At 37.3% G+C, this 24,752-nt stretch overlaps 1 protein-coding gene and 1 pseudogene across 2 annotated transcripts; both read left to right on the forward strand.

Moving 5' to 3' along the window:
- Positions 1–82: 82 nt before the first annotated feature.
- On the forward strand, positions 83–12,980 carry DOT2 (SART-1 family). The gene is made up of 13 exons (XM_089146050.1): positions 83–267; positions 879–1,784; positions 2,973–3,114; positions 3,213–3,267; positions 5,765–5,878; positions 5,972–6,068; positions 6,152–6,218; positions 6,303–6,362; positions 6,454–7,069; positions 7,718–8,079; positions 8,742–8,962; positions 11,349–11,433; positions 12,495–12,980. The coding sequence occupies exons 2-13, from the start codon at positions 919–921 to the stop codon at positions 12,567–12,569; spliced, it is 2,760 nt and encodes a 919-aa protein (XP_089002176.1). The 5' UTR covers positions 83–267; positions 879–918; the 3' UTR covers positions 12,570–12,980.
- Positions 12,981–17,640: 4,660 nt separating this feature from the next.
- Positions 17,641–22,191, forward strand: LOC149025845 (F-box/kelch-repeat protein At5g60570 pseudogene; annotated as a pseudogene). Its single transcript, XR_016171796.1, has 3 exons — positions 17,641–17,990; positions 18,194–18,418; positions 19,999–22,191. The product of XR_016171796.1 is annotated as an F-box/kelch-repeat protein At5g60570 pseudogene (transcript).
- The last annotated feature ends 2,561 nt before the right edge of the window (positions 22,192–24,752 follow it).

Below are 24,752 nucleotides of genomic sequence, written 5' to 3' on the forward strand. Positions count from 1 at the left end.
AACCACCCACCCGGTTTGGTTCATTTAGTAAAACCAGACTTTTCATTTCACGCTAGAAATCTGAAACTTCCAAGGAGTGGCAGACAATATAGATCCGTAAATTTGCAGGAGAGCGTTCTTTTGTAGAGGAGTCTGCTAGCTTAGGTGTTTTGGCGTGTCCTTTGTTCCTGTATGGTTCTGTCTTTCTAGGTACTGGAAGGGAACCCAGCAACGAAGGAAGTTCGTTTGGCCAAGCCTTCCATCTTGCACCGCTGCCAGATTTGATAGGTAAGTCGCTCCTTAACTCTTATCTTTCTGTGCTTCTTGAGACTTGCTTGGCCTCCCACCGTCTTTTATTGATTTATTTATTTATCTCCATGTTGTCTCTTCGCTACCCCATCCTTAATCGAAGGTGGGTTCTGATCCCAAACCCTAGCCGGCGGTGCTCGGGCCCAGGTTCTTACCAGCGTGCTAGGATGACAACTTCAATCTGTTCTGTTTGATTGATTTCAACCATATTTGTTTGGTCTTGAGCTTGCTCTATCTTCTTCTCTATCTTCAATGTGGGTTTCTTGTTTGTTTACTCAATTATTCTCTCCGCAGAAGAATTGGGGTGGGTTTCGGTGACTTCCGACTGAGTGTTGTTTTGCGACATTATTTCAGTTATGTTCCATTGTTGTTCCCTTAACTCGAAAATTGAATCCAGAGAAATTATATTTCCCTGCAAAGAGCATATAGATACTGAAATTTGGAATTTGTAGATATACTTAACTAATCTATAATGATTTCTAGGTTTGCGATTTTGGGTTTTAGGTGTTGGAATCTTCGTTTTTATCTCATCTGTGCATGCCTATCTTATGAATTTATATAGACACTGATCAGGAGATAACTTTTTGCAGTGCTGTGATTTCTTTTGACGTTGAACTGATTGTTTTTACAATGGAGATGGACTGGGCTGATTCGAGGCTGGAGCAAAATGATGACAGCAGGGATGAGAACGGATCTGCAATGGGAGGCTACAGAGACGATGAAGTGCTTGATGGTTTTGAAGGAGATGTCAGTGAGAAACCGAGGGAATCAAGCAAGCACCGGAGTAAAGACAGAAAGAAGAGTCGAAAAGAAGAAAAGGATCATGGAAGTAGGGATCGAGAACGCTCAAAGACTGCTGGTGTTTCAAAGGAGAAGGATAAAGGGGTTAAGGATTCAGAAAAAGATCATGTTTCAAGTAGAGAGAGGAAAAAGGAGGATCGGGAGGACCGTGAGAAGGATAAAGATAGGAAAGATAAACGGAAAGATAAAGACCGTGAAAGGGAGATAGAGGGGGAGAAATACCATGATCGTGGGCGAGAGAAAGAGAGGGCAAAGGACTTGGATAGAGAACGTGATAAGGAGCGGGATAGAGCAAAGGACAGGGACAGAGAAAAGGAAAGGGATAAACATAAAGATCGAGAGAAGGAGAGGGAAAAGGAAAAAGAACGTGATAGACATGACAAGGATAAGGCTAAAGACAAAACTAGGGAGAGGGAAAGAGAGAAAGATAGAGAGAAAGATGATGACAAAGAGGGGTCTAAAGATAAAGAAAGAGACAAGATGAATGGAAAAATTCGTATTGGAGGTCAAGGTAGGGGTAAAGATGGTGGAAAAGAGGAAAGACCTAAAACAGAGGGTATGAATGATGAAAGTATCACTGTGTTGGGTAAGGAAACCGAGCATGAATATGATAATAGCAGTGGCATGGAGCATAGTCAGCAGATTGAGCAGGCAACTGGGCCATCAAAATCAGAGCTTGAACAGAGGATATTGAAGTAAGTTACTTTGGTAAATAATTTTCAATGCTTCATCAATTATTTGGAGTGGATTTTTTAATGCCTTCCTTAACAATCTTATGTTGATGCCATTCTCTGTTATGAGATTTTTCTTGAATTGCTAGTGTTATTGCTATTCTGTTATATTTATGCGCTTGTTGCTTTTTGCAGGATTTCACCAGATCCCTTCTCTTTTATGCTATATGTATTGATTGAATTTAAACACTAAATTTACTGGGAAAAGAACACCAAATCAGGCTTTCGTTGCCTTAAATGTATATTATCAGGGGGGGGGGGGCGCTGCAGTAAAAAGTCAGCGGTGCTTAGGGTACATCGTCTTGAATTAAATCTATGACACAAACTCTCACTGGTACATTGGTGTCTTTTAGTAATTTATTGTAATGGTCCTTGGTGGTAGTGATAAATGCTAAGCTTGAACTGGTGAAAGCTCAATTTTTAATTATGCCAAACTTATTTGGCAGTGATTGAATTGATTTGTCACTTTGCTCAGTTTACCTATGGACCTTCTCAGAGCCCAAGTGGCACGATGCTCATGCATTGGGTAACACCCTTCGCTGTATTTTCCAAATCCCAATTTTGCTGCTAGATTGGGTGCTACTAATTAAGACATTTCAAATAACATTAGTGATCAATTATTAACAGAAGTAGAAAGGCCCTACAAGCATACAGGAAGCCTTTCAAATTTAAAAGTGCTACAATGTTGCCTACCCTACTGCTTCAATGAATATAGTTGGATAATATGACTACAGAAGATCCTCTTGGAGAGCCCACACGTCAGGTTCTGCCATGCATTTTTAGTCCAAATGGAATTTAATGCAAATTAATGACTTCAATAGCTGATTTAATGGTGCTATGTTTAGTATCATATATATTTTCATTGACTAGGTTGCATGTTGTGAGCGCTCATGGTTTGTTATTCGTGAAAAGAGAAAAGGAAACAAGGCTTGCACCTTATGATATTCAAATTTGAATTGCTTATAGTTTTTTAGAAAATGGTATGGTGTTTATCCCATGATTTTCAATAGTAGCTCCCTTTTGTTAACAATCTTTAATTCCCTCTTATTTGTTTTCATTGTTGTTGTCGTCAGTATGTCTGAAGAAACATCCTATCTTTCACCTGATTTTATTTTTCAATATATTCATGTGAAATAAACTCTTCTGCTACAGAATGAAAGAAGAAAGATTGAAGAAAAACTCTGAAGGTGCTTCGGAGGTTCTATCGTGGGTTAATAAGAGCCGTAAGCTGGAAGAGAAAAAGAATGTTGAAAAAGAGAAAGCCATGCATCTTTCCAAGGCTTTTGAGGAGCAGGTTAGCTCTTCCATACCTCATGCTATACATGTGATGTTTTCCTGATATTTCCATTATTGATGATATCTGTGACATATTTATTATTGGATATTTTTCAGGACAATATTGATGAAGAGAACAGTGACGATGAGGAAGCAGCTCGGCGTACTGCAAGTAATGCCCCGTACCTCCTCTCTCTTTTTTAGTTTGTTATTTTTTGCTGTTGTGTGCACATTGCTCTAGTGCAATACGGAGCATTGAGATAGATGTGGTTGCATAAGACATCAATCCTGAATGGAAGCCTTTGGCAAGGGATAGAGTTCCATAAGCTGCTGGTGGCAGACCAATATGCGGGAAATTGACCTTTGGGTAGTTATATTAAGCTTTGGGCCTTTTTTCTATTTTATGGGTTTCATTACAAAGGGCCTAGTTGATGAATTTACAAATTGGGGATAAAATTAATACGTGGGATTACCAGTGTAGTATTTGAGTTAGATTATGATACCTAATAGTTGGACTGTGCATGTTTTAATTTAATCTACTTTATTTAGCATTTGTTTGTACGATTAGGAGCCCTTCTATGATTCAATTTAGAAAATTATGAATGTCTGCATTTGTGAGATGCTGCCCATCAATTAGATATCGTTTGAGCCAATAATGTTAGTTATTTTCAGGAGAATTTTGGTATTGTTGGGTAGTGCATTCAGGATTGCTATACCAAACCCAATTTCTTTTTCTTCTCTATGTATCTGTTTTTTCCCTAACTGATCAATCTAATCTCTTTTTCCACTCCTTCCATCTATCTGATTCCTTCCATTAATAATGTAGTTGCTTCTCATATCTGACCATAGGTTGAATCTTTTAGCTTACCTGCATCCTGGGTCCAGAATCTGGATGTCAGATTGCATAAATTACATGAAGGGGGAAGCAACGGTTGTTGGTGGGATGTTTATGGTTGAGGAATGGATATATGAGTGTGTACTGTAAACCTGATGGGAGAAAAAGGTTAACATGATTCTGCAAAAATAATGGGTAATGGCATAATTTTCTCCCTCTTGTAGATCCACTGAAGGGAGAGAGAGGGATATTACATATCCACTCACAAATGTGTTCCTTCAGTGATTTGTTCAATCTGTTACAGATTAGGGTGTCTACATGTTGTATTATTTAAATTGTAATATCAAAGGACTTACATTTCAAATGATATAAATTGGAAGACAACTCTTGAAGGCCAAGCTACTTGGACAACATTGAGAAGCTAAACTTTTAACTACATTGGCATGCTAAAAGCTCTTCAAAAATTCCCTCTTAATTTTTTTGTTTTGATATTTTTGAACCATGTCAATTTCATCCCTTTTTATTTCTAACATTTGATGACCAGCAAACTGTTTTTGATGTCTTTAAATCCTTATCTATTAACGTTATTAATGGCACAGTTTATTTGACATGACACGTGCAGTGAATGGATGATGAGCTTAGGCTCATATTGTTGCGGACTACAAGGCTGCCAGTTGAGACCGGATCTGGTATAATGAAGGATGAAGAGAGACTTAAATTACGGGGGTACAATTAGAGAGGGGGAAAAGGTTACAGAAGTGGGATAAGGAGAGCACAAGTTTGCTGATTTTCTTGACAAACTTGATGATGATTGACAAGTGGATGATAGATACGTGGAGATGAAATGGATAGATGGCAGTCTAGAGTCCCACTTGTTGCCTCATCATAGAAGTCTCACCTAAGCATACTTGATTACTCACACATGGTCTCATAAGTGAATAAAGTTTTGCTAATTCTTGAATTCTTGTGCTTCTTGGAAGAAGCTTATCTTATTTATAGGCTAGCTCACTAATACAGACTACTGCGTAGTCTAGCATATACTCAAGTATCACCTAACTCACCTAATCTTTCTGAAGGAGTTTTCCCTTTGAAAATGGGGCCTCTTTCATTGACAGACCACTAACTAATTACTTGATACCCATACATAAAATGTGCTCAATAATAACACAAAACTCCAACTTGGACAAAATCTATTATTTGGATAGAACCTTTGTCAAGGTTTTAGGCCAACTCATTGCTTGGACTGGGCCTTTAGCTTGAGTTGGATTGGGGGCTTGAATTTCTTGACCGTCATTCGAGAATATTTCTTAGTTTAATATTGATCAGACCTCTTTGTTGTTGGGCTGTGACTTGGACCAGCTAGATGTTCTGCAACACATATTGTGGCCCTTATCTTGTTTCCTTACAATTTGTAGGGTGGTGGCCATCAACTTAAATATCTACCACATTTTTTTCTTGGAGTAAAGGTTCCATAGCTGAGTCCAGATGCAGATTGGTGAATCTGGGGAAGGAGCAACTTTCAGATTATAGGTTAGGATTTAGGAATTCGTGATTTTGTGTTCGTTATCCATAAAACGCCTTTTGAACTTAAAAGCCCAGCCCTCTACTTTTCATTTAGATAGCCATGAACTTGTTATATGGTCATAGGCTGATGGTGTGGATTTTTTATCAGTAACTGATTGTGGTGGTGGCGGCACTCAGTTGCATCATATGCTTCTGCTACATTCTTTTTTAAATTTTTGCATGTGTTCTTGAAAGTGATTTGGAATACTTTCTGCCATAACAATTTTTTTCTTTCATTCTTTTTATTTATTCTTGGTTTACCTTCTAACAGAGGATCTAGCTGGAGTTAAAGTTCGTCACGGTCTTGATAAAGTGCTTGAAGGTGGAGCTGTTGTTTTGACTCTTAAAGATCAAAACATACTCACTAAAGATGATATTAATGAAGGTAGTTTGCTTCAGTGATTTTGCCTAGGTTTACTCTTGCTGATGTTTTTTGACTTGCATGTTCTCTAAGGCTGACATGACATTTATGTGACAGAGGCTGATGTGCTGGAAAATATTGAGATTGGAGAGCAAAAACAGAGAGATGAGGCATATAAGGCTGCAAAGAAAAAAACTGGGATATATGAGGACAAGTAGGATTTGCATTCTTGTTGATGTGCAGTGTCAAAAAATCACTTTAAGTCATTAATTATTGCATTCTATTTTCTCCTTGCAGGTTCAACAATGAGGATGGTTTCCAAAAGAAAATACTTCCACAGTATGATGATCCTGTTGAAGATGAGGTTAGCACCTTCTTGCAGGTCGCGCGGAAGCTTGATACTTTGAATTGTTACTGGTTTTCTTTCTTAACTTTATTGTTTCTTTAGGATGTGACTTTAGGTGAAGGTGGACGCTTTAGTGCTGAAGCAGAGAAGAAGATAGAAGAGGTAACGTTAGCTTTTTCTTTTGGTATTTCATTAGTGAAAATTTACCCAATGCCTTCTATTTTTCCTGACAGGATATTTTTTGGCATTCCAGCTCCGTAAAAGGATATTGGGAGTATCTGCAAGCAATCATTCTGAAGATCTCAATTCGACCACAAAATTTTCATCAGATTACTATACACATGACGAAATTCTCCAGTTTAAAAAGCCAAAGAAAAAGAAATCCCTGAGGAAGAAGGAAAAACTGGATTTAGATGCCCTAGAAGCTGAGGCTATAACTGCTGGGTTGGGTGCAGGTGATCTTGGCTCCAGGAAAGATGGGAACAGGAAAGCTGCCAAGGAGGATCAAGAAAAATCTGAGACTGAAATTAGGAATAATGCATACAAAACAGCTTATGCTAAAGCAGAAGAGGCATCTAAAGCACTCAGACAGGGGCAGACTCTTACTGTTAATGTTGAGGAAGATGAAAATCCTGTTTTTGGTGAAGATGATGAGGATCTCTATAAATCTTTAGAAAAAACAAGAAAGTTGGCTCTTAAGAGTCAGAATCAGGCAGCAGCATCAGGTCCTCAAGCAGTTGCACTTCTAGCTAACGCTGCCAACAATCAATCGACTGACAACAATAACACTGCATCTGAAGAACCACAAGAAAACAAGGTTGTCTTCACAGAGATGGAAGAGTTTGTATGGGGTCTCCAGCTTGATGAAGGTAATTTAGTGTGTTTTTTTTTTTTAAGAGTCAGTTAAAGCATTTAGTAAACTAGCAGTGAGTCAATTAGTGGGGCTCATTTGGAGTCATGAATTTGATTGGCCTCTTGCCTCTGCCTTGGAGATATCCAGAATCCAAAACCATCTTTCCTGGAATTTCAGATAGTCTATTTTATTTACTTTGGGCATTCCTCAAACTGTTCTAAGGATTTTAATAAATTGGATTGTCATCACAATATGACTTATTGTAGGTCTTAGTGTCAAATTTTGTAGATATTTGATTGCATTTCACTCCATAGTGGGCATGTTATTGACATACTCTAGATTGGCCTACTAAGCTTTCTCCCCAATCACAAAAAAGAAAGCCCCCCCCCTGGGGGTGGGGGGGGGGGAAGAAATCAATGAAATATTTGACCTTTTTTCTGACACAATTCGGAATGATGTATTTTGAGCCAATAAGTTACTCCGTCCCTTTCTATGAGTCCTTTTATTGTCAACCTTTTAGCAAAATTTATAGTAAACTGAACTTTCTATTGGCTTTTTTTTTCCTTCCCTATATGGATTTATGGCTAGTGCATTATTTACTCCGTGGTTCATCATTTTCTTGGATATCAGTGTTAATTCCATCTCTCACTAATTATGTTTGCAGAAGCCCATAAACCTGATGATCACGATGTTTTCATGGATGAAGATGAAGTTCCTAAATCCTCTGACCTGGAGAAAAAAGATGAAACTGGTGGTTGGATGGAGGTAAAAGATACAGATATAGATGAACATCCCATTAACGAAGAGAAAGAAGAAGTAGTTCTTGATGAGACTATCCATGAAGCTCCAGTTGGTAAAGGATTGTCAGGAGCATTGAAGCTCCTTCAGGAACGAGGTACGCTGAAGGAGACTGTAGACTTGGGTGGTAGAAACATGGACAAGAAAAAGAGCAAACTTGTGGGTATCTACGACAATGATGGACGTAAGGAAATACGCATCGAGAGAACAGATGAATTTGGTCGTATTGTAAGTGCTGATTTCCCACTTAATTAATTGGTTTAGTATCTAAGGATCTCACATTGACAGGTTGTTATGGTGATATATAATGGTCTTAAAAACTAGGCATATGCTGAATGAGAAGCCATATGGGTGATAGCACTAGTCTAGGTGGTCTACTTGGCAGATACATCTGATTGGATGTTAACTCATTGTATGAATATTTTCTTTTCCTTAGACAGTGAGATTCTTGAGTGACAATATTATTTGGTATTGGTAATTAAGTGTAAATTATAATTAGTACTATCGAGTCCGTTTTCTTGTTCCCTAATTTTGCCAAAAGTATCTTTTTTAGGATTATGTTTAGGGAACTCGTGCTGTTTTGTGTTTTGGCGTTGTGGCATGCATTTTGTGTCTATTTTGGCAACCCTAGAAGGAAACTAACATGCAAACTTATGCCTGCTTCTTTCTGCTTCACTTTCACCCATATTTGCCGCTCCTTTTAGGAGAGAAAAACAAGTGTACGAGGTCAGTGAGGTGTCCAGCATTGCTGATGTGCTTATAATAGATTGTGCAAGGCCTGGACTGTGTTGACGTGAACAAAAAATTATAAAAAGCTTCCTTGTTACAGTGTTTTTTGTTGTTCATGAAGCATTCCTTTTATTCTAATTCATGTTTGATGTTGTTATCAGATGACCCCCAAGGAGGCTTTCCGGGTTATTTCACATAAATTTCATGGGAAGGGGCCAGGTAAGACAAAGCAAGAAAAACGCATGAAGCAATTCCACGAAGAGTTGAAACTAAAGCAGATGAAGAATTCTGACACGCCATCGCTGTCTGTGGAGAGAATGAGGGATACTCAAGCTCGACTAAAGACACCGTATCTTGTGCTGAGTGGGAATGTAAAACCTGGGTATGTCGTCTAATGACTCTAATTTCTACCTTTATTTGCATAAAAAAAAATGCTTCATCTATTTCTTTTGTTGACTTTGGAAGAACTTAATGAATGAGGGGGGAAAATCATCTTCAGAACTTAAAGAAAATAATTTGAAACCTTTAAAGCATCGCCTACCGAGAGGCCTTTGGGTGTTTGTCTTGTAGGGGGAGGGGGTTGGACATAATAAAAAAATCGACTCCAAATTTGTCTATAAACATCTCTGGATCCCCAACTCATTGCAGGTTGAAGCTCAATACATTATTCTTTGTTATTGGTAGCTGCTTACTATGCAAATTATATATATTGTTCTGTAATTCAGTTTTTGTGGTAGCATTGTGTTCCAAAAAACCTACATTTGGGGCTAGAGGTCCTGGTCTTAGTGATTCAAGATACGAAGTCTCTATGGAGCAAAATCAATGTTGTACGAGTTATTCACCAACAAAAGGTTGGGAAAAGGTTGTCAGAATGGTTAGTTGATGCTCGGGCATTTCAACCCTAGCAATTCCCCCCCCCCCCCCCCCTCCCTTCCCCCACCAAAAAAAGAAGAAAAAAAGAATAGGATGAAAAATTTAAGAGAATAGTATTGCTATCTTAAGCTGTGGTTATGGCATTAAAGAGCTCAATAAAAACATGAATAATGTGTTGAACAGTTTTGAAATGACAATGGCAGCATAGGAAAAAATTCTAGGGAAACACAAGTTTCGACCAAGTGAAAATGGTAAACTTGGTGGAAACCTGGGAAATTTTGAGGAAACTTGGGACTGTTTTCGTCTAAGTTTTGATATCAAGTTTCAACAGATTTTAGAGAGTATTTTGGGGTTGGATTCTGCGTTTAAGCCAATTAGAGTATAAAGAACACATTTGCACATGCATTTTGCTAAAAAAATCAATGTAGATATGTCATTTAATGTACGTAACATCAATGTAGAGTTGTTCGAAAGTACACTATAAACTTAATGTAGAGTTGTTCGAAAAGTACAATATATAACTTTTGAGTTCAAAACATCAAATACAAAGTAATAGACAATAAAAGGGAAGTACAACTCAATGCCAAGAGGAGTGCCTCAGTGGATCCATCCCATGAGCCGAGTAGTAGTGCCTATAACATTCTCTCCTCCGACCAACGAACATACACATCCCATAACATGTTATGCCTATGGTTGTCGAAGTAATCGACAACTACAAGTCTATAAGTCTAGTCATCAACATGCCTAAGATAATCAATATGAGAGAATACACAATTTGGATCGGGAAGTCCTGATTGAGGGGGTATTGGTTGTGGTATTTGGGGAATATGAAAGAAAGAAAAAATAAAAATTTTGGGGAAACTAAGAAATTTGTAGGAAAAAGCCCCAGGTTTCGACGAGATTTTCCAGGTTTTCCCAAAAATTTTCAGATTGCCCGCAAATTTGTTCTCATGAACCGGCTGGTCCAGCTAGGTCATTTTGAAATTTCGCATGGTTTCGTCAAAATTTCCCAAGCTTCGATCAAAACTATCAAAACCTGGGACTTTTTTTGGCTCCCCCATGGTTTTGTTTCGAGGTTCTGAAAGTGCAAATTTTCAATCCAAAATTCAATGGGTTCAATCAAATTTTATTCGATGATTGGTAGCAAAATAATGAATTCCAATAAGTTAGTGAATTGGAAGTTTTTGTGGCCGGATCCCTAAACATGATATAATTTTTTGAAGGAAACAAATAGTAGCTAGGAACCCTGAAAAGTAAGGCACTAAATAGAACTTGACTAACAGTTGGGCCTCTTATCGAGTTTCTTGTTCACATCAAACTTATGCCCGTACTCTCATGTTATGCATTGATTTAGTAGCTACATGTCCTAAAATGCACGGGTTACCCCTCACTTTAACTTAGGCATGGCCAAGGGGTGAAGTTCAGAATCCACCATCTTGTGAAATTTTGGTTCTGCCGAAATTTCACTCATTTCAGACCAAACTGCACTATGCGGTTGAAGATTTGGTGAGTTTTGCCATTTGCTCCTGGAATGGCCAAGTGAAACTCAATGAAGATTTCCCAAAAAAAATATGCTGTTTTGGGCCTTTCGGCCGAAGTTCGCTGAAATTTGGTACTTAACTCATTTTGATCTAACTGAAATTGTCTATCGAAACAATATTTTGGACCAAAGGTCACACTTTGATGATTCTGTTCCTAAGGTGAAGAAAATATGGCAATTAATTCCCCCTTTTCTTAGATGAAGAATACTGTCACTATCATGGAAAATGACCTCTAACTTGTATCATACTCACTTTAAGCAAATCTTCAAGTGATCCACCCATCTTACTGCATGAAAATATTTCAGTTCTTGGTTGATCTGCTGCTCATTTTTGTTATTCAATATGAATTTACAGGCAAACGAGTGACCCCAGAAGTGGTTTTGCGACTGTTGAGAAGGACCTTCCAGGGGGTTTGACACCCATGCTTGGAGATAAGAAGGTTAGTCATTCTCTTGTTTTGTTTTTGTTCTATTATTGTGAATTAGAGCTCATTGTTAGAGACAGCTGTGTTGTTAAAACATTTAGTAGTCAGTTGACACTGGTGTGCTGTTGGAATTGATGCATAGGCTGTCTAGGGGGTTGATTTCTAAAAATTCATGAACTGATTGCTCCATATATTGTTGCTTTTGTCTTGAAAGAAAATATAAGCTTCATCCTTTCATTTGGAAAAAAGCGGCAAGAGGAGGACCAGTCCTTCACTACAGCTTGAACACCCTACCTTCCACCCCCAGGGCCTGAATTTTTTTCCAGCCTAGAATCTAGGGATCCCCAATATGGTTAGCCACTTTTAACCATTACAGCACAATACTCAAGTCCTTCATGATGCACCCATCTATAGCTTCCATGGCCCAAGATGCAAAATCAAATATTTGCTTGAGGGGAAGAAGAGTTAGGGAAGGTTGGATTTGGAGACTTTAGCAGGCTTGATGTTTCAATCGGTTGAAAGCTGACCTGAATTTGATAGCACAGTGAGTTTAACCTTGGGTTCCATCTGGTTGCAAGGGATGGTTATCAGTTATGACGTTTTGGAGCTAGTTTTGTTTCTTGTTGGTTACGTTTTATTTAAATAGATGTAACATTGCAAAAAAAGATTAGGTTTTGATTAATGCAATTCCAGTGGGTGAAACTCTGTGCGAGTGTGTGTGTTATGGTGAGCATTATCCACTGAGGTAATATTAGAGGCATTGATTGGTCTGGAAAAAATAGTACTGGAAAAATAACCCTTGTTAGGGAAGAAACACATTCTTGTAACGGAGGTTTGATGACCATTGTTGGGTGACATATTTCATTGACATCAATCATACACTATTCCAGGTTCCTTTGTTGGAAAAAAAAAAACCAAGATAAGATGATAATAATAAAAATTATTTAAAAAAAAAAAAAAAACCATAATCTAGGTGAACCGGAGTAAAATTACAAATTCATTGGTGATAGATATGAATGCATTTTTATCATGAATTTGGCTGTATCAAATATTGTTTCAAATTTGGCTAATTTCAGGTTGAGCATTTCTTGGGGATCAAGCGCAAGGCTGAACCTGGTGATGGGAGTGCGTCAAAGAAGACGAAGAACTAAATGTTTCAGTCTGGGCTTCCCAGATAATTTTGGATCTTACAGTCTTACCATTAAGGTGAGAATCAAATGGTAGTGATGACTTCTAATTCCCAAAACCATTAGCGTGGAGCTGAGGCTGCTTAAATGGCCAATTTTTCAAAGCTGCTGCTTATCAATACTTTTTGATGTACAAATCATACATTTCTGTACAGTGTACCGTTGTTTGAATGGATTTATAATTTTGGAGAGAAAACATAGGAACATGCATGAATGTACCGACAACCTTTCTACCACATCGATTATCCATGCACTTTTTTTGCACTTGTCCGGGCATTTTATGACTTTTATCTCTTCAAGCTGCTCTCTTTTCTTGGGGAACTTGTGTATTTTTAAAGTATGGATCTTACAACTCAACCAACCTTACATTGACAACATCTTTTGTTTATTTCTTTGTGGGTGAGTTATGGTTTTAGAATCTCGATGTCATGAGTTGTAGGATTGATTTACATGTCATCTTCTCATTGGCGATTGAATTGTATCGTTGTTTTATTTGTTAATCTGGAGTATTAAAGTTAAACACTCAACTACTAAACTATGCTTAAACCATTAGTTAATTAGTTCTTAATGTCAAACCCCAGAATTTATATAAATAATCAACGCTCTTGCTCAGGTTACCATGGCCGGCTGTAGAACAGGATGAATACATCAAAGATTTCTATCCGGCCATTCGAGCTTTCAGATATCGATGACTTCATGTTGATGGTTGGCGATGACAGGGCGATGCGGTTCACAAGATGGAAGACCTTCCACTCAAAGGAGGATGCTTTGATGCAGCTCAAAAATGTTTGTATGGTCCATCCCTGGTGTCGATCCATATGCTTGGATGGTCATTCGGTCGGAATTATTTTGGTCCGGCCGGCATCCGGCGATGATCGATGTCGAGGAGAGATTGGTTACGGTTTGGCAGCTCAATATTGGGGTCAGGGGATTACAACTAGAGCTTTGAAGATGGCCATCCCAGTTGTATTCAAAGATATGCCGGAATTGGTGAGGCTGCAGGCATTGATTCATCCAGAAAACAAAGCCTCACAGAGGGTGGTGGAGAAAGTTGGGTTCAAGGAGGAGGGTTTGTTAAGGAAGTATGCCTTCGTTAAAGAAGAAATCCAAGATGTGATATCCTATAGCTTCTTATCTTCAGATTCCTTTTTGGAGTCATAATGTAAAATCAAAATTAATTAGATTCTCGTTGTGTACAGAGAGACAGATGAGTATCCAAGGTCTCCAAAAAGAAATCTATCCTCTGGGTTTCTTTTAATCTTCATATCAGCATGTTGTTGATCTAAAATTTATTCAGTAAAATTACCCTTACCAGACCCAGAAAAATCCTGGCCAGGTTAGGGTTCGTTGAGAAGATGATCAATTTGCATTTTCAATTCCGTTTAGTCTAGATTATTGAGCATTTGGGGTTAGAAAATAAATTGTTCTGTTCCAGTTGGTGAACAATTCTGGTTTAACTATTGGACTTGCTTGATCTGTATTTGTTCAGATTTGTTCTACATTTGAACCGTATGAACATTGGCAAATTAATGTAAAAATCACCTATGGAGAGCCAGATTGTACTCCCAAGACCTGAAAGAGGCCTAAATCTACCACCGGGGTTGTGGTCAAGTGGTTCCAAGCGTGATCCTATGTGGTTTGGTAGTCCCAGGTTTGAATCCCTTCTTTTGCTGTTTTTTGCATTGGGCAGTTAGTTGTGTATTCTTTGACTAGGACATGAAATTGCTATTGACTTTTGTGAACTATACTGGCCTCCAGTGGAACTATACTGATGGGGCCAATGCTTGCGCTAGTAGTTCACATGACTAATGCTAGCATAAGTCGAACTTGAAAGTCCGAACATTGCATAGCAGGCGGCACAAGGTACAAAGTTCACTTAACAGATTGAAAAATTCATCTAGGCCTACTTGAAACAATGCTGCTCCCAAAGAACAATCCCTGCAAGATCGCCAATACAACATCCCCTCTGTTGGTTACCCAAAAGAGAAAAGCAAAAGGAAAATAGAACACTCATTATACATTGAAGCCCAAAGGATCACCTTGTCCTTGGATTAAATTTTTTTTTTTTTGCGGGATATTAGTAGTTTTATATTAAAGGGTAAGGGTAGAGGTCTCTTATACATATCATTGATCTCATGACATTTTCACTGAGAGGTGCCCATCACTAACCTTGTCTTCAACTTTTACTGTTTCTGTTGAATATATGTCTTCCCTATCCATCTGAAACTGACCAAAGGATGCACACATCATCTAATGTGACATTTGGGTATAATTGTTAGCTGGTCGGTGTCTTCTTGTGCCAAATTCAACTATGTGTTGCTTTGTTCTTTCTCTGGTCTTTGTGGGGGGTGATGAGGATTATTGATACTGACCTGCTACCATTATTTCAACACACTTGCATGACCTGAAAGAAGAAGAGAAGAATGAATCCAAGGCAAAAGTCCCTCGTTCAATTATTAGTTCCTCAAAAACCCTGTTGCACTGAAAGGACTTTAGCAGGAATTTGGTTGGAGTGGGAAATTGAAAGGTTTTGCAAAATTGATGTAACATGATGTGAACTCTCTCTCTCTCTCTCTCTCTCTCTCTCTCTCTCTCTCTCTCTCTCTCTCTCTCTCTCTCTCTCTCTTATAATGTTGGTATGACAAATTACAACTAAATCCATTTTTGCTTCTAAAGAAACCTTTTGCCTCTCCCTTCCTTTTGTCTTAACTCTTAAAAGACTATATTAAGTCAAAATTAGCATACATCATCAAGTAGTTAATGGGATTATTAAAAGCCAAAGATTCACGTACGGACCATGCAGATCAAAGTAATATGGTGAACCCATTAAACCCACTTGCTTAATTATTTACACTTATCAGGTAGTCAAGTAGACCCCCTCATTAATCAGTTTTTTTAGGCCAAATTAGGGAGGAGAAGATTCTTAAGTACTTATGTTTAATTAATATTATTCTTATCAAATCCCACTTTTAACTAGTGGAGAGATAACTTATCCTATCCAAAATGATGGATACCTCCTCTTAACCTCTGGTTTTATTTTTTTCCTTTTCTGGAGCAGCAGTAGATTCCTATCTTTCCATAAAAAGCTCAAAGCTTTCCAATTCTATTCAAGAAATTAAGTGATTGGGGAGCAGCATCCACCATTGAGACTAATCATTCATCCACTAGAATACTCTTAAGGGAATTTATAACAACATACCAAAATTGAGGAGTGTAACACTTGATCTTTAGATCTGTTTCTATCCATCCATAGTTGGTATTTTTGTTTTAAAATTTTATATTTCTTGAGTTAATCTGTTGAAACTAGTAGAATATTTGGGTTTCTCAGAGGGTTAGTATTAATTTTTATCTAGCAGACTTTTTCATGGGTGGTGGGTGTGTTTGTTTGATGTCTGAAATGACTTTTGTTTGGTATATTTCTTTTCTTCATCATCGGTTGGATTTGATGCTTACTTTATAGATTTTATTTTGTATCTTTCACAAACGTGGTTTTTTTAACTACATTATCGTGCATCTCCTTTAATCTGATTTCTATATAATCATGAATTTTATTGTCTTATCAATCATAGGCATGATTAATTAGGTGCTTGATTGTAAGATACAAGAAATTTTTTTTATGTGAAGATGGTGCACATAATGGTATCATTCATATAAAACCAGATGATTAAAGCCAAAAGAAAAACTAACAAATACCCAAGTTAGATAGGAATTTTTAATGCTTTACACTAAGATCTAAACACCCAAAAGACATAAGCTACATGTATAAAATAAAAATTGATTTGGATATAATTGAAAGACAAAAATGAAAACACCCATTTCATTTTTATTTTATTTTAATCCAAAATATCATTGGAAAACAAGCCTATAACGGCAATTCTAAAAATGGAAACAATACAAGAACTACATGTGAACCCTAGAAGAAGTCCAACAGTAGTTTTCCCATCAACCCTCTCTCTGAAAAATTTCATGCCATTAATAAGAAGTCACTTGGCAAGATATTCTTGAAATTTTTATATTTTTATTTAAAAGATTCTAGTCAGTGGTGTACAGATCTGAGTCAGATTAGGATATTTAAAACTAGAAGAATACAAGCTTGTCTAACTTGGTGAATACATAATGAATAATAGATAATGTATCTTTTTGGCCCACTTGCTAATTAGGAAGAAAAATTTTAAAATTTATTAAATTTGGATTCTCTAAGTAGAGATGAAAGAATGATTTCATGGAGAATCAATTCTTTCTTTAAAATTTTAATGGGGGTTGGAGACAAAGCATGTGTGAGAAGCACAATGTCAATATCAAACCTAAGACCCTAAGCCCACTAAGCCCTTAGCCTTTGCCATCCACTAAAACCATATCCACTCATCAACTATTTCTTTCCATTTCCATTTTCATCCACACCTTATAATGGAATCTAATGCCTTGATTCTAGGGTTTCCTTCTTTTTCCATCTTCCAACTTCCAATTAATCATAAATTACTATAAATTGATTTCAAATGAATAAATTATTCCATAACAGTTTTTTCATTGCAGAGCCCAGTGCCCACTGGCCCACTGGCCCACTAACCATCTTCGCCAACTTCAGCGAAACTCTGAATTTAATTGCTGACGTCATCTCCAACGGATATGTCTTACGACTTACGGTCCCTCCCGCGCGAGGGTAAAATCGCCAATCAGAGTTGACAAAACGACGTCGACGACCGGATAAAAGGGTAAATCTGTAATTTAGGGAAGCCAGTGAATGAATGTGAAGCGTGTCGGCACATTCAGGGGTAGTTTTGAATTAACGAAAGTATTTTTGGTGGGTGGAAATATTTTAATCAAAGACAAAATGGAACCATATTAGCTGAGAGGACCCTGAGACAAAAACGATTCTTTCTTATCCACAACACAGATGGAGAAGGGAAGAGCGGGATCTACCGTCAAGTCCGTCATGTGTGAAAACGGAGACCGTTTTACCTTTAACGGGGTTTTGCCTTTTACTTAACTGCGCGGTTAAAAGAAAAGCATAAAAAGAGAAACGTCCAAAAAACACTCGTTAAAAGTTATAACGGCGAAGAAAGAATAAAGTGCGAGGGAAGAGAGAGAGAGAGAGAGAGAGAATTAGGGGGCTTTTCTTACACTGCTTCTTCTTGTACTTGAAGAATTTATCCTTCCTATTTCATCTTTGATTTTCCCTCGTTTCGATGGGGATGTGGAGTTGAAGAAGTACGCCGGAAATCTTCATTTTACGTTAGGTTTCCGGCGATTGTAATGCATGTATTGGCGATGTACCGGCAGAGGTTGTCGTAGTATTTTTTTTTTATCTACGGTTTCGCTGATTTGAGTTTCTGAGTTTCTTCGAGAATTTACAGGAAGAAAACGTGTTTCTTGAAGAGTAGGAAGGTGAGGTTATGGAGAGGAAGAAGAAAGTTGCGTTCTTTTTGTGTTTTTGATCTTATGATTTGTGGATGATTGATTGATTAGACTTTGAATAATTTCTCTTTGGTTTCTGTTACTTATCTTACTCTGTAACAGTCGAGCTTTTAGTACTCTGTTTTGGGTCAGTGGTCTGAGTCTGCTTACCGGTGACTTTCGGCAAATTTCAGGTCGAAAACAGTGAGATCGGAGCGGCTATTGAAGTTTGAACTCATGATCGCTTTTTAGAGTTTGAAGGATCTGTTTCTGTGGCATAAGGAATGCTGCATTGGAATTTTGGAGAATTTCTTAACATAACTTAAGTGTTCTACTGGCTTCCAGTAGGTGGACGAAGGAGATGTCTTGATGAGATCTTTCCTTAAATCTAAGCTATTTGTCTGCTTCAATTTCTTCAGGTATGTAACTAAGTTTGACTGGTCTATATTGCAAGCTGAGTTGGAAAATGCACCAAATCTGAGATTGATAAAAGTGGTAAATTTGTTCAGTTCCATCTTCAGAGTTTTCAGTAGTTGAAAACTTCATTTTGTTGGAGTTTTGGTCTGGTTTACGTGTGATGGATCTGTTCATGCGACTCAGACTCATTCTATAAATAAGTTTGTCACTGTCTGTATACTGTAGGCTGGATTTCTTAATAATCGATTCTTCAATACTTCTCTACTTCTGGTAGAGTTGAGTCTTTTAGAGTTTTCAAGATGAGTCTCAAAGAGGAGTTAATTGGTTCGTATCATATGCTGAAACAGTATAAACCGTAACTGAGCTGAATATAGTAAGCTGCTCCATATTTACGTTGAAACGGAGTCTGTTTGGGTTGAATCTGTTCCCATGAGTTCTCTATTAGTTGCAGAAGGTGATGTACAAATCTATGATGCTTTAAGGGTATACGTTGTAATTAACGTATTCTATGCCATATATTCATACTAGAAATCTAAACTATTAAATTAATTAACTTCCACTGATATAGGATCAGACCATTGTCATTATCAGGCATGCCTGATGCTGATGCAGATTCCAATTTGACACCCTCATCCCCCCCCCCCTAGGGGGAAAAAAGACCATTGTGGGAACTGCGATGCTCTCATCTTAAGAGAAACTTGTTACTGTCTCTGATTATTTTTAGCAGTAAACAGTACTGAAACTGTGAATATATGAATTTAGTTTCCCCTTAACATAAGCTCTGGGCTGATTTCTTCATCTGTGATCGCGGCTTGATTTGGGTCTTCGTGAGTTTTCAAGAAGAAAATTGTTTTTCTTTTTTAAAGGACACTTTATAATTCTGTGCTAGATCCCATAATCCAGTGGTTAACTTATTGAAACATTTTTATTTGAACTCAATTCCATGAGTACTGAATTATCATTGAGGAAGACAAATTATGTTGAATCATTCGGAAGCCTTAAGGGATTGCATTTACGTTGAAATCGAAGACTTTTATGGGGTAATGGTTTTGGCTTGGTCCGACTAAGGGTGAGTTTGGTACCTTTCAATTATTTGGTTATGATTTATTATCTGATTCCTATTCTAGTTATCGATTTGATTTTTTACAAGTACTTTAGAAGCAATGGAATTGTTGTTCATAACCGATCTAAAGATTTATAATAAAAAACAAAACTAACCAGTTAGTTTTTTTTTTTTTTGGGGGGGGGGGGTGAACAAATAAGTTTGTTAACCAATTTTTTCATTAATCGATTAGTTTTTTTTTCAGTTTAATAGATTTCTTTTGTTGTTGAAAAGGGGAAATCTTTTTGATAATTCGGCAAAGTAAAAGTCTTTTTGATATGGTATTCTGTAGTCTTCTATTTCTTTTTTGTTTGAATTCACAGATTCAGTTAGACAATATTGATGAATTTGATCACTTCTTGCTTGATGCTGATGGATGAAATGAGTCCCTGTATTTGTTATTGTTCCTCATGTGGCAACGTCTTATTGTTGGATGAACTCTATTTACCTTTTAACTTTAGCGTTTTCATTTCCATACAGAGCTATCAATGGTCTATAGATACTCCCTTGAGGAGCAGAAGAGAAAGAAGACACGAGTTTCCAGATCATCAGCCATGGATAATACCCAAGTATGTGTCATTTCAGAGCTTGCTAGTTCCTTTGATCGGGACTCTGGGCCTTTCCTCGCAAATCGATTGCTACTAGCTTGCATGTTAAAAAAATTGATTGATATTGGGGAAGCTATGCTCGACAAGGATAGCTATGTTTGTAGGTTGGATTCTGTATGCTTGAAGAAGAAGAAACTTACAGTTTCTACGCAATCTGGAGGAGATTCCAGTGGTCAGTCATCTAGTGATAGTCTCATTCCTGGTCTTCATGATGACATTGCAATGGATATTCTGGCTTGGGCTAGTAGATCGGAGTACCCAAATATTGCATGTGTGAGTAAGAAGCTCAATTCCTTGATCACTAGTGGGAATCTTTACAAGTTGAGGAGGCAAATTGGTGTCATTGAACAGTGGGTTTATTTGGCTTGTAGTAATATGCCTTGGGAAGCTTTTGATCCTGCAAGGAATAGGTGGATGAGGTTACCGAGAATGCCATGTGACGAATGCTTTACATATGCAGACAAGGAATCTCTTGCTGTAGGTACTGAGCTACTAGTCTTTGGTCGGGAATTATCAGGATTTGCAATTTGGATGTACAGTTTGCTTAATCATCGATGGTCTAGATGCCCCTTAATGAAGCTACCCCGTTGTTTGTTTGGTTCAAGTAGCTCTGGAGAAATTGCTATTGTAGCTGGAGGAAGTGACAAGAATGGCCATATTTTGAAATCTGCTGAGCTTTACAATTCTGAACTCTGTGCTTGGGAAAGTTTGTCAGATATGAACTTACCTCGTAAACTATGTTCTGGCTTCTTTATGGATGGGAAGTTCTATGTTATTGGAGGCATTTCTAGCCTAACTGAACGTTTAACTTGTGGAGAAGAATATGATATGGAGACGAGGACATGGAGGAGGATAAATGACATGATCCCCGGTTGGGGTGGACCTATGCATTCTCCTCCTCTGGTTGCTGTTGTCAATAATCAACTTTATGCTGCTGATTTAACTACAAATGAGGTCAAGAAATATGATAAAAGCAATAATACATGGAATGTTGTGAAAAGGTTGCCAGTTAGGGCTGACTCTAACAATGGTTGGGGTTTAGCATTCAAGGCATGTGGTGACAAGTTAATTGTGGTTGGCGGACGTAGAGGGATTGATGGTGAAGTTATCGTGCTTCACTCTTGGTCTCCAGAGGATGGGAATCGGGGTGGAGCAGCAGAGTGGGACGTGCTTTCTATCAGAGAGCGAGCAGGTGGCTTTGTGTACAACTGTGCAGTGATGGGTTGTTAATGCTTGTACCACTGTCTCTTGGGTTGGAGATGAATCATAGGAACTCATGCTTTTTAATGTGGCAGATACTATCATTGTGCTCTTTCTGCCCCCCCCCCCCCCCTTCTTTCACACATCCCAACAAATCCTCCTCTGCCCTACAAAAGGGGAGAGGGGTAAAAAAAAGAGGAAAGCAAGAAAGAGTGGAATTGATGATATATTATATGCTTTTATTTGTGCTTCTTTTTTTCCATATTGACTTGTGGATTTTTAATAGAGAGTAGCGCATTAGATTAACATTGAAACCTCTTCCTTGTTTTATTATAGTGCTCATTAAGGCAGCAAAGCTTTTAAATGTGCTATGATTCCAGTATGATGATTTAGCATGCTTGTAGTTCTTTTCTGTTTGAATTCCTCAGAAATTTATAATAGAATTGTCATTTGCATGGATGTATTTACTGTTCTGTCCTATGGAATCACTTTTAGTTGCTGAAGGCACTATTATGCCTATTGTTTTAGTAAGCGAAGGTGGAGGCTTAATTAAAAACCTTTATAGGTTTTCTCATATAATTTTTTACTTGAATCCCTAACCTAATAAATTGGGTTCTCATTCTTCTCCTGGTTTCTTCAATGATTTCTTGTTTCTTGGGATTTTTTTCTCTAACCTAATCCTTTTTCTCTTGTCTAAGGCCTAAATCCAGTTTACATTTTTATAGAAGATTCTGGTTTGTTTGGTTTTTCTAGTTTGTGTTGTCAATTCTTGAAGTACATGAGCAGTGTTCTTCATTGACATTGAAGGAGCACGAGGTTGAGATCCACGATTGAGCTGTAAGGCCGAATCAATTGAGGATGATCCAGTTCTAGTAGTGATACAAGATGGAAGATACGAGTTTCTGCAAATTCTCTCTGTTCATTATGAGCAGAGCTGGCCGAGTCTGTAAAAGTAAGATTCCATTTCATTCTATGAAGAAGTGCCCTATACCAAGAAAAAGATACACAAGTCTTCTTGTCACTTCTTGTCAACAGTATTCAGTACTTCTACTTAATGAATGAGACACAACACAAGAAAAAAATTAAGTACAAAATCTTAGGTCTCTAAGAACTGGAAGAGTGGAAATGAATGATATTAAGCAAAACTTAAATTGAAAGGATAAGCTAGCTTTTCATATGGAGAGTACAACAACCGGTCTCTGCAGGCCCACGAAACAACTTGGAGGGAATGAGGTTTGAACCCAAAACCTCTTTGGACTTATTACCTCTAACTATGAGCTTGTCACCATTGTGTCCACACCTGCCATGACTACCAACATGAACAAGATACCCCATAAGCTAAAGCCAGCCTTTGTTCATTAATTGGCCTAACAAGGTCATAGCTCATGCAAATCTTTATTCCTCCAAAACCAGACCAAGGACGATGTGCAAGCAAAAAGCCGAGCCCAGCTGTCTTTAGCTCACACCGTCGCTGCCACTAGATTGAGAGTAATCCATTCATCAAAATTAATGCTAAAAAATTTCCCTCCTTTGCACCTCCAATAACATCTACTACTACACAGCTTTGGCAAAACCACAATCTCTTAAGACATGTAAAGTATCTTCAACACCAACCATGCAAAAACTACACGTCATGTGAAGAAAGATTCAAGCATTTTAACCAAGCTTTAGTAAGAAGTCTACCATGAATTGCTAATTAGAGAAAATAGAAAATCCTCATAGGCACTTGAAGTGTCCAGATCACTTCTCATAGTCAATTATCTCCCACATTTCTCACAACTTGGTCATCTCCTACTAGGATATCATAAGCTGACTAAAGAGTAAAAATGTCATCCTCATGTCAACTTCCAAGCAACCATGTCATAACCTCTAATCACCAAAGGAAAGACACTAGCAAAAAACCTCTCCATCACTTAGAGCGTCAAGATAATTATCAAGAACCTCCCTCCTCCATTCACCCTCCGAGTTGATAGACTTTGCCATCACCTCCCATGTCAAATTATTAGGGATCTATTGAACTGTCATCTCCTCAAGGTTGCATCCTATAACTATAGTTTGAAATAGCCAACAGATATATTGTACAAGCCTCTCTCCATAAAGGAGAATCCAGGGCCGAAACTACAAAAACCCCCTTCCTTCTAGAAGATCCATACTTAGCTTTAAAAACAGAAGTCCAAAGTGAATTTTGTTTTAAAAAACCCCAAGCCCCCTTCATCATGAAAGCATCATTTACTAGAGCCAGCTTTCTAAATTCCAATCCAACCTTCAACTTGGGTTGTCAAATCACATCCCAACCAATTAAGTGAGCCTTTTTAACAAACCCATGCTCTCCCCATATAAAGCCACAAGCGACTTTCTCCACTTCAAGTGAAATACCTCTAGGAATCAGACAAACTACATAGTTTAAAGTGGGATAGTCTTCAAGATTGACATGGCTAATGTCACATGCCCCACTAGAGAAAGGCAGTTAATTTAGCCAATCAATCTCGCTTTCACCTTGAATATAAAATTTGATTTTCATCTAAAATCTACCATTTTATTTTTTATTTTGGTAAAATCTAATTAATCATTTGGTACAAGGTTCAAAGTATCCCACGATACGATACATCACCGATATATATATATATATATATATATATATATATATATATATATATATATATATATATATATATATATATATATATATATATATATATATATATATATATATATATATATATATATATATATATATATAAATACAACCGATACAATACATATAATATCTTTATTCATTGAATTGCACTAAAATACATTGACCAGACGACACGTCTCTTAAAAACACCTGAACGATATTATTTGATACCAATACTTTAAACCTTGATTTGGCTGCTCAACTAAGTTACTAAAAGGAATATTTTGTTTTGATATTAGACGCATATGAAAAATTTAACACATATAAATTTAAAATTTTCCTCTTTACATAGATTAAAAAATGGAAACTCTGAAGCATCGTTTGTAAGCAAAGGTGGGGTGAAAAAATAAATATGTGAATCCCAAATGTGATAGAATGGAGAAGAAGGAAAGGAAATGAAGAAATTTTATAGAAAAATGTTAAATATAAGTCCCATTTTATTGTTTTTCACATATTTCCAACAAATCTCCCTATTTTGTAAAATTTTTAAAAGTAGATAGAATAAAAAAAAATTAACATGCTACTTCAACTTTCTTAATTTAAAAAAAAAAATTATCTATCAACTTTCTATATCAAACAAACCAAACTTTTGAAATTTAAAAAAATTAAATTTTTTAACTTTTTTCCACTCACCTTTATTTCAGCAAACAAACGATAAGGACAATCCCGATTCCAGTTCTTGCAGTGGGTCAACAATCAGATAAAATTGTTTACCAAAAAAATAAAACAATCAGATAAAAAAAAACCCT

The sequence above is a fragment of the Hakea prostrata genome, chromosome 2 (assembly GCF_041222555.1).
Source record: "Hakea prostrata isolate BN-2017 chromosome 2, UWA_Hpros_2, whole genome shotgun sequence".
NCBI classification, from domain to species: Eukaryota; Viridiplantae; Streptophyta; class Magnoliopsida; order Proteales; family Proteaceae; genus Hakea; species Hakea prostrata.

Bases quoted from the DNA above. Each gene is read 5' to 3' on its own strand.
- DOT2 (XM_089146050.1), top strand. From the start codon at position 919: ATGGAGATGGACTGGGCTGATTCGAGGCTGGAGCAAAATGATGACAGC. The intron at 3,115-3,212 runs GTTAGCTCTTCC...GATATTTTTCAG, and splicing joins CCAAGGCTTTTGAGGAGCAG to GACAATATTGATGAAGAGAA. The intron at 8,963-11,348 runs GTATGTCGTCTA...ATGAATTTACAG, and splicing joins AGTGGGAATGTAAAACCTGG to GCAAACGAGTGACCCCAGAA.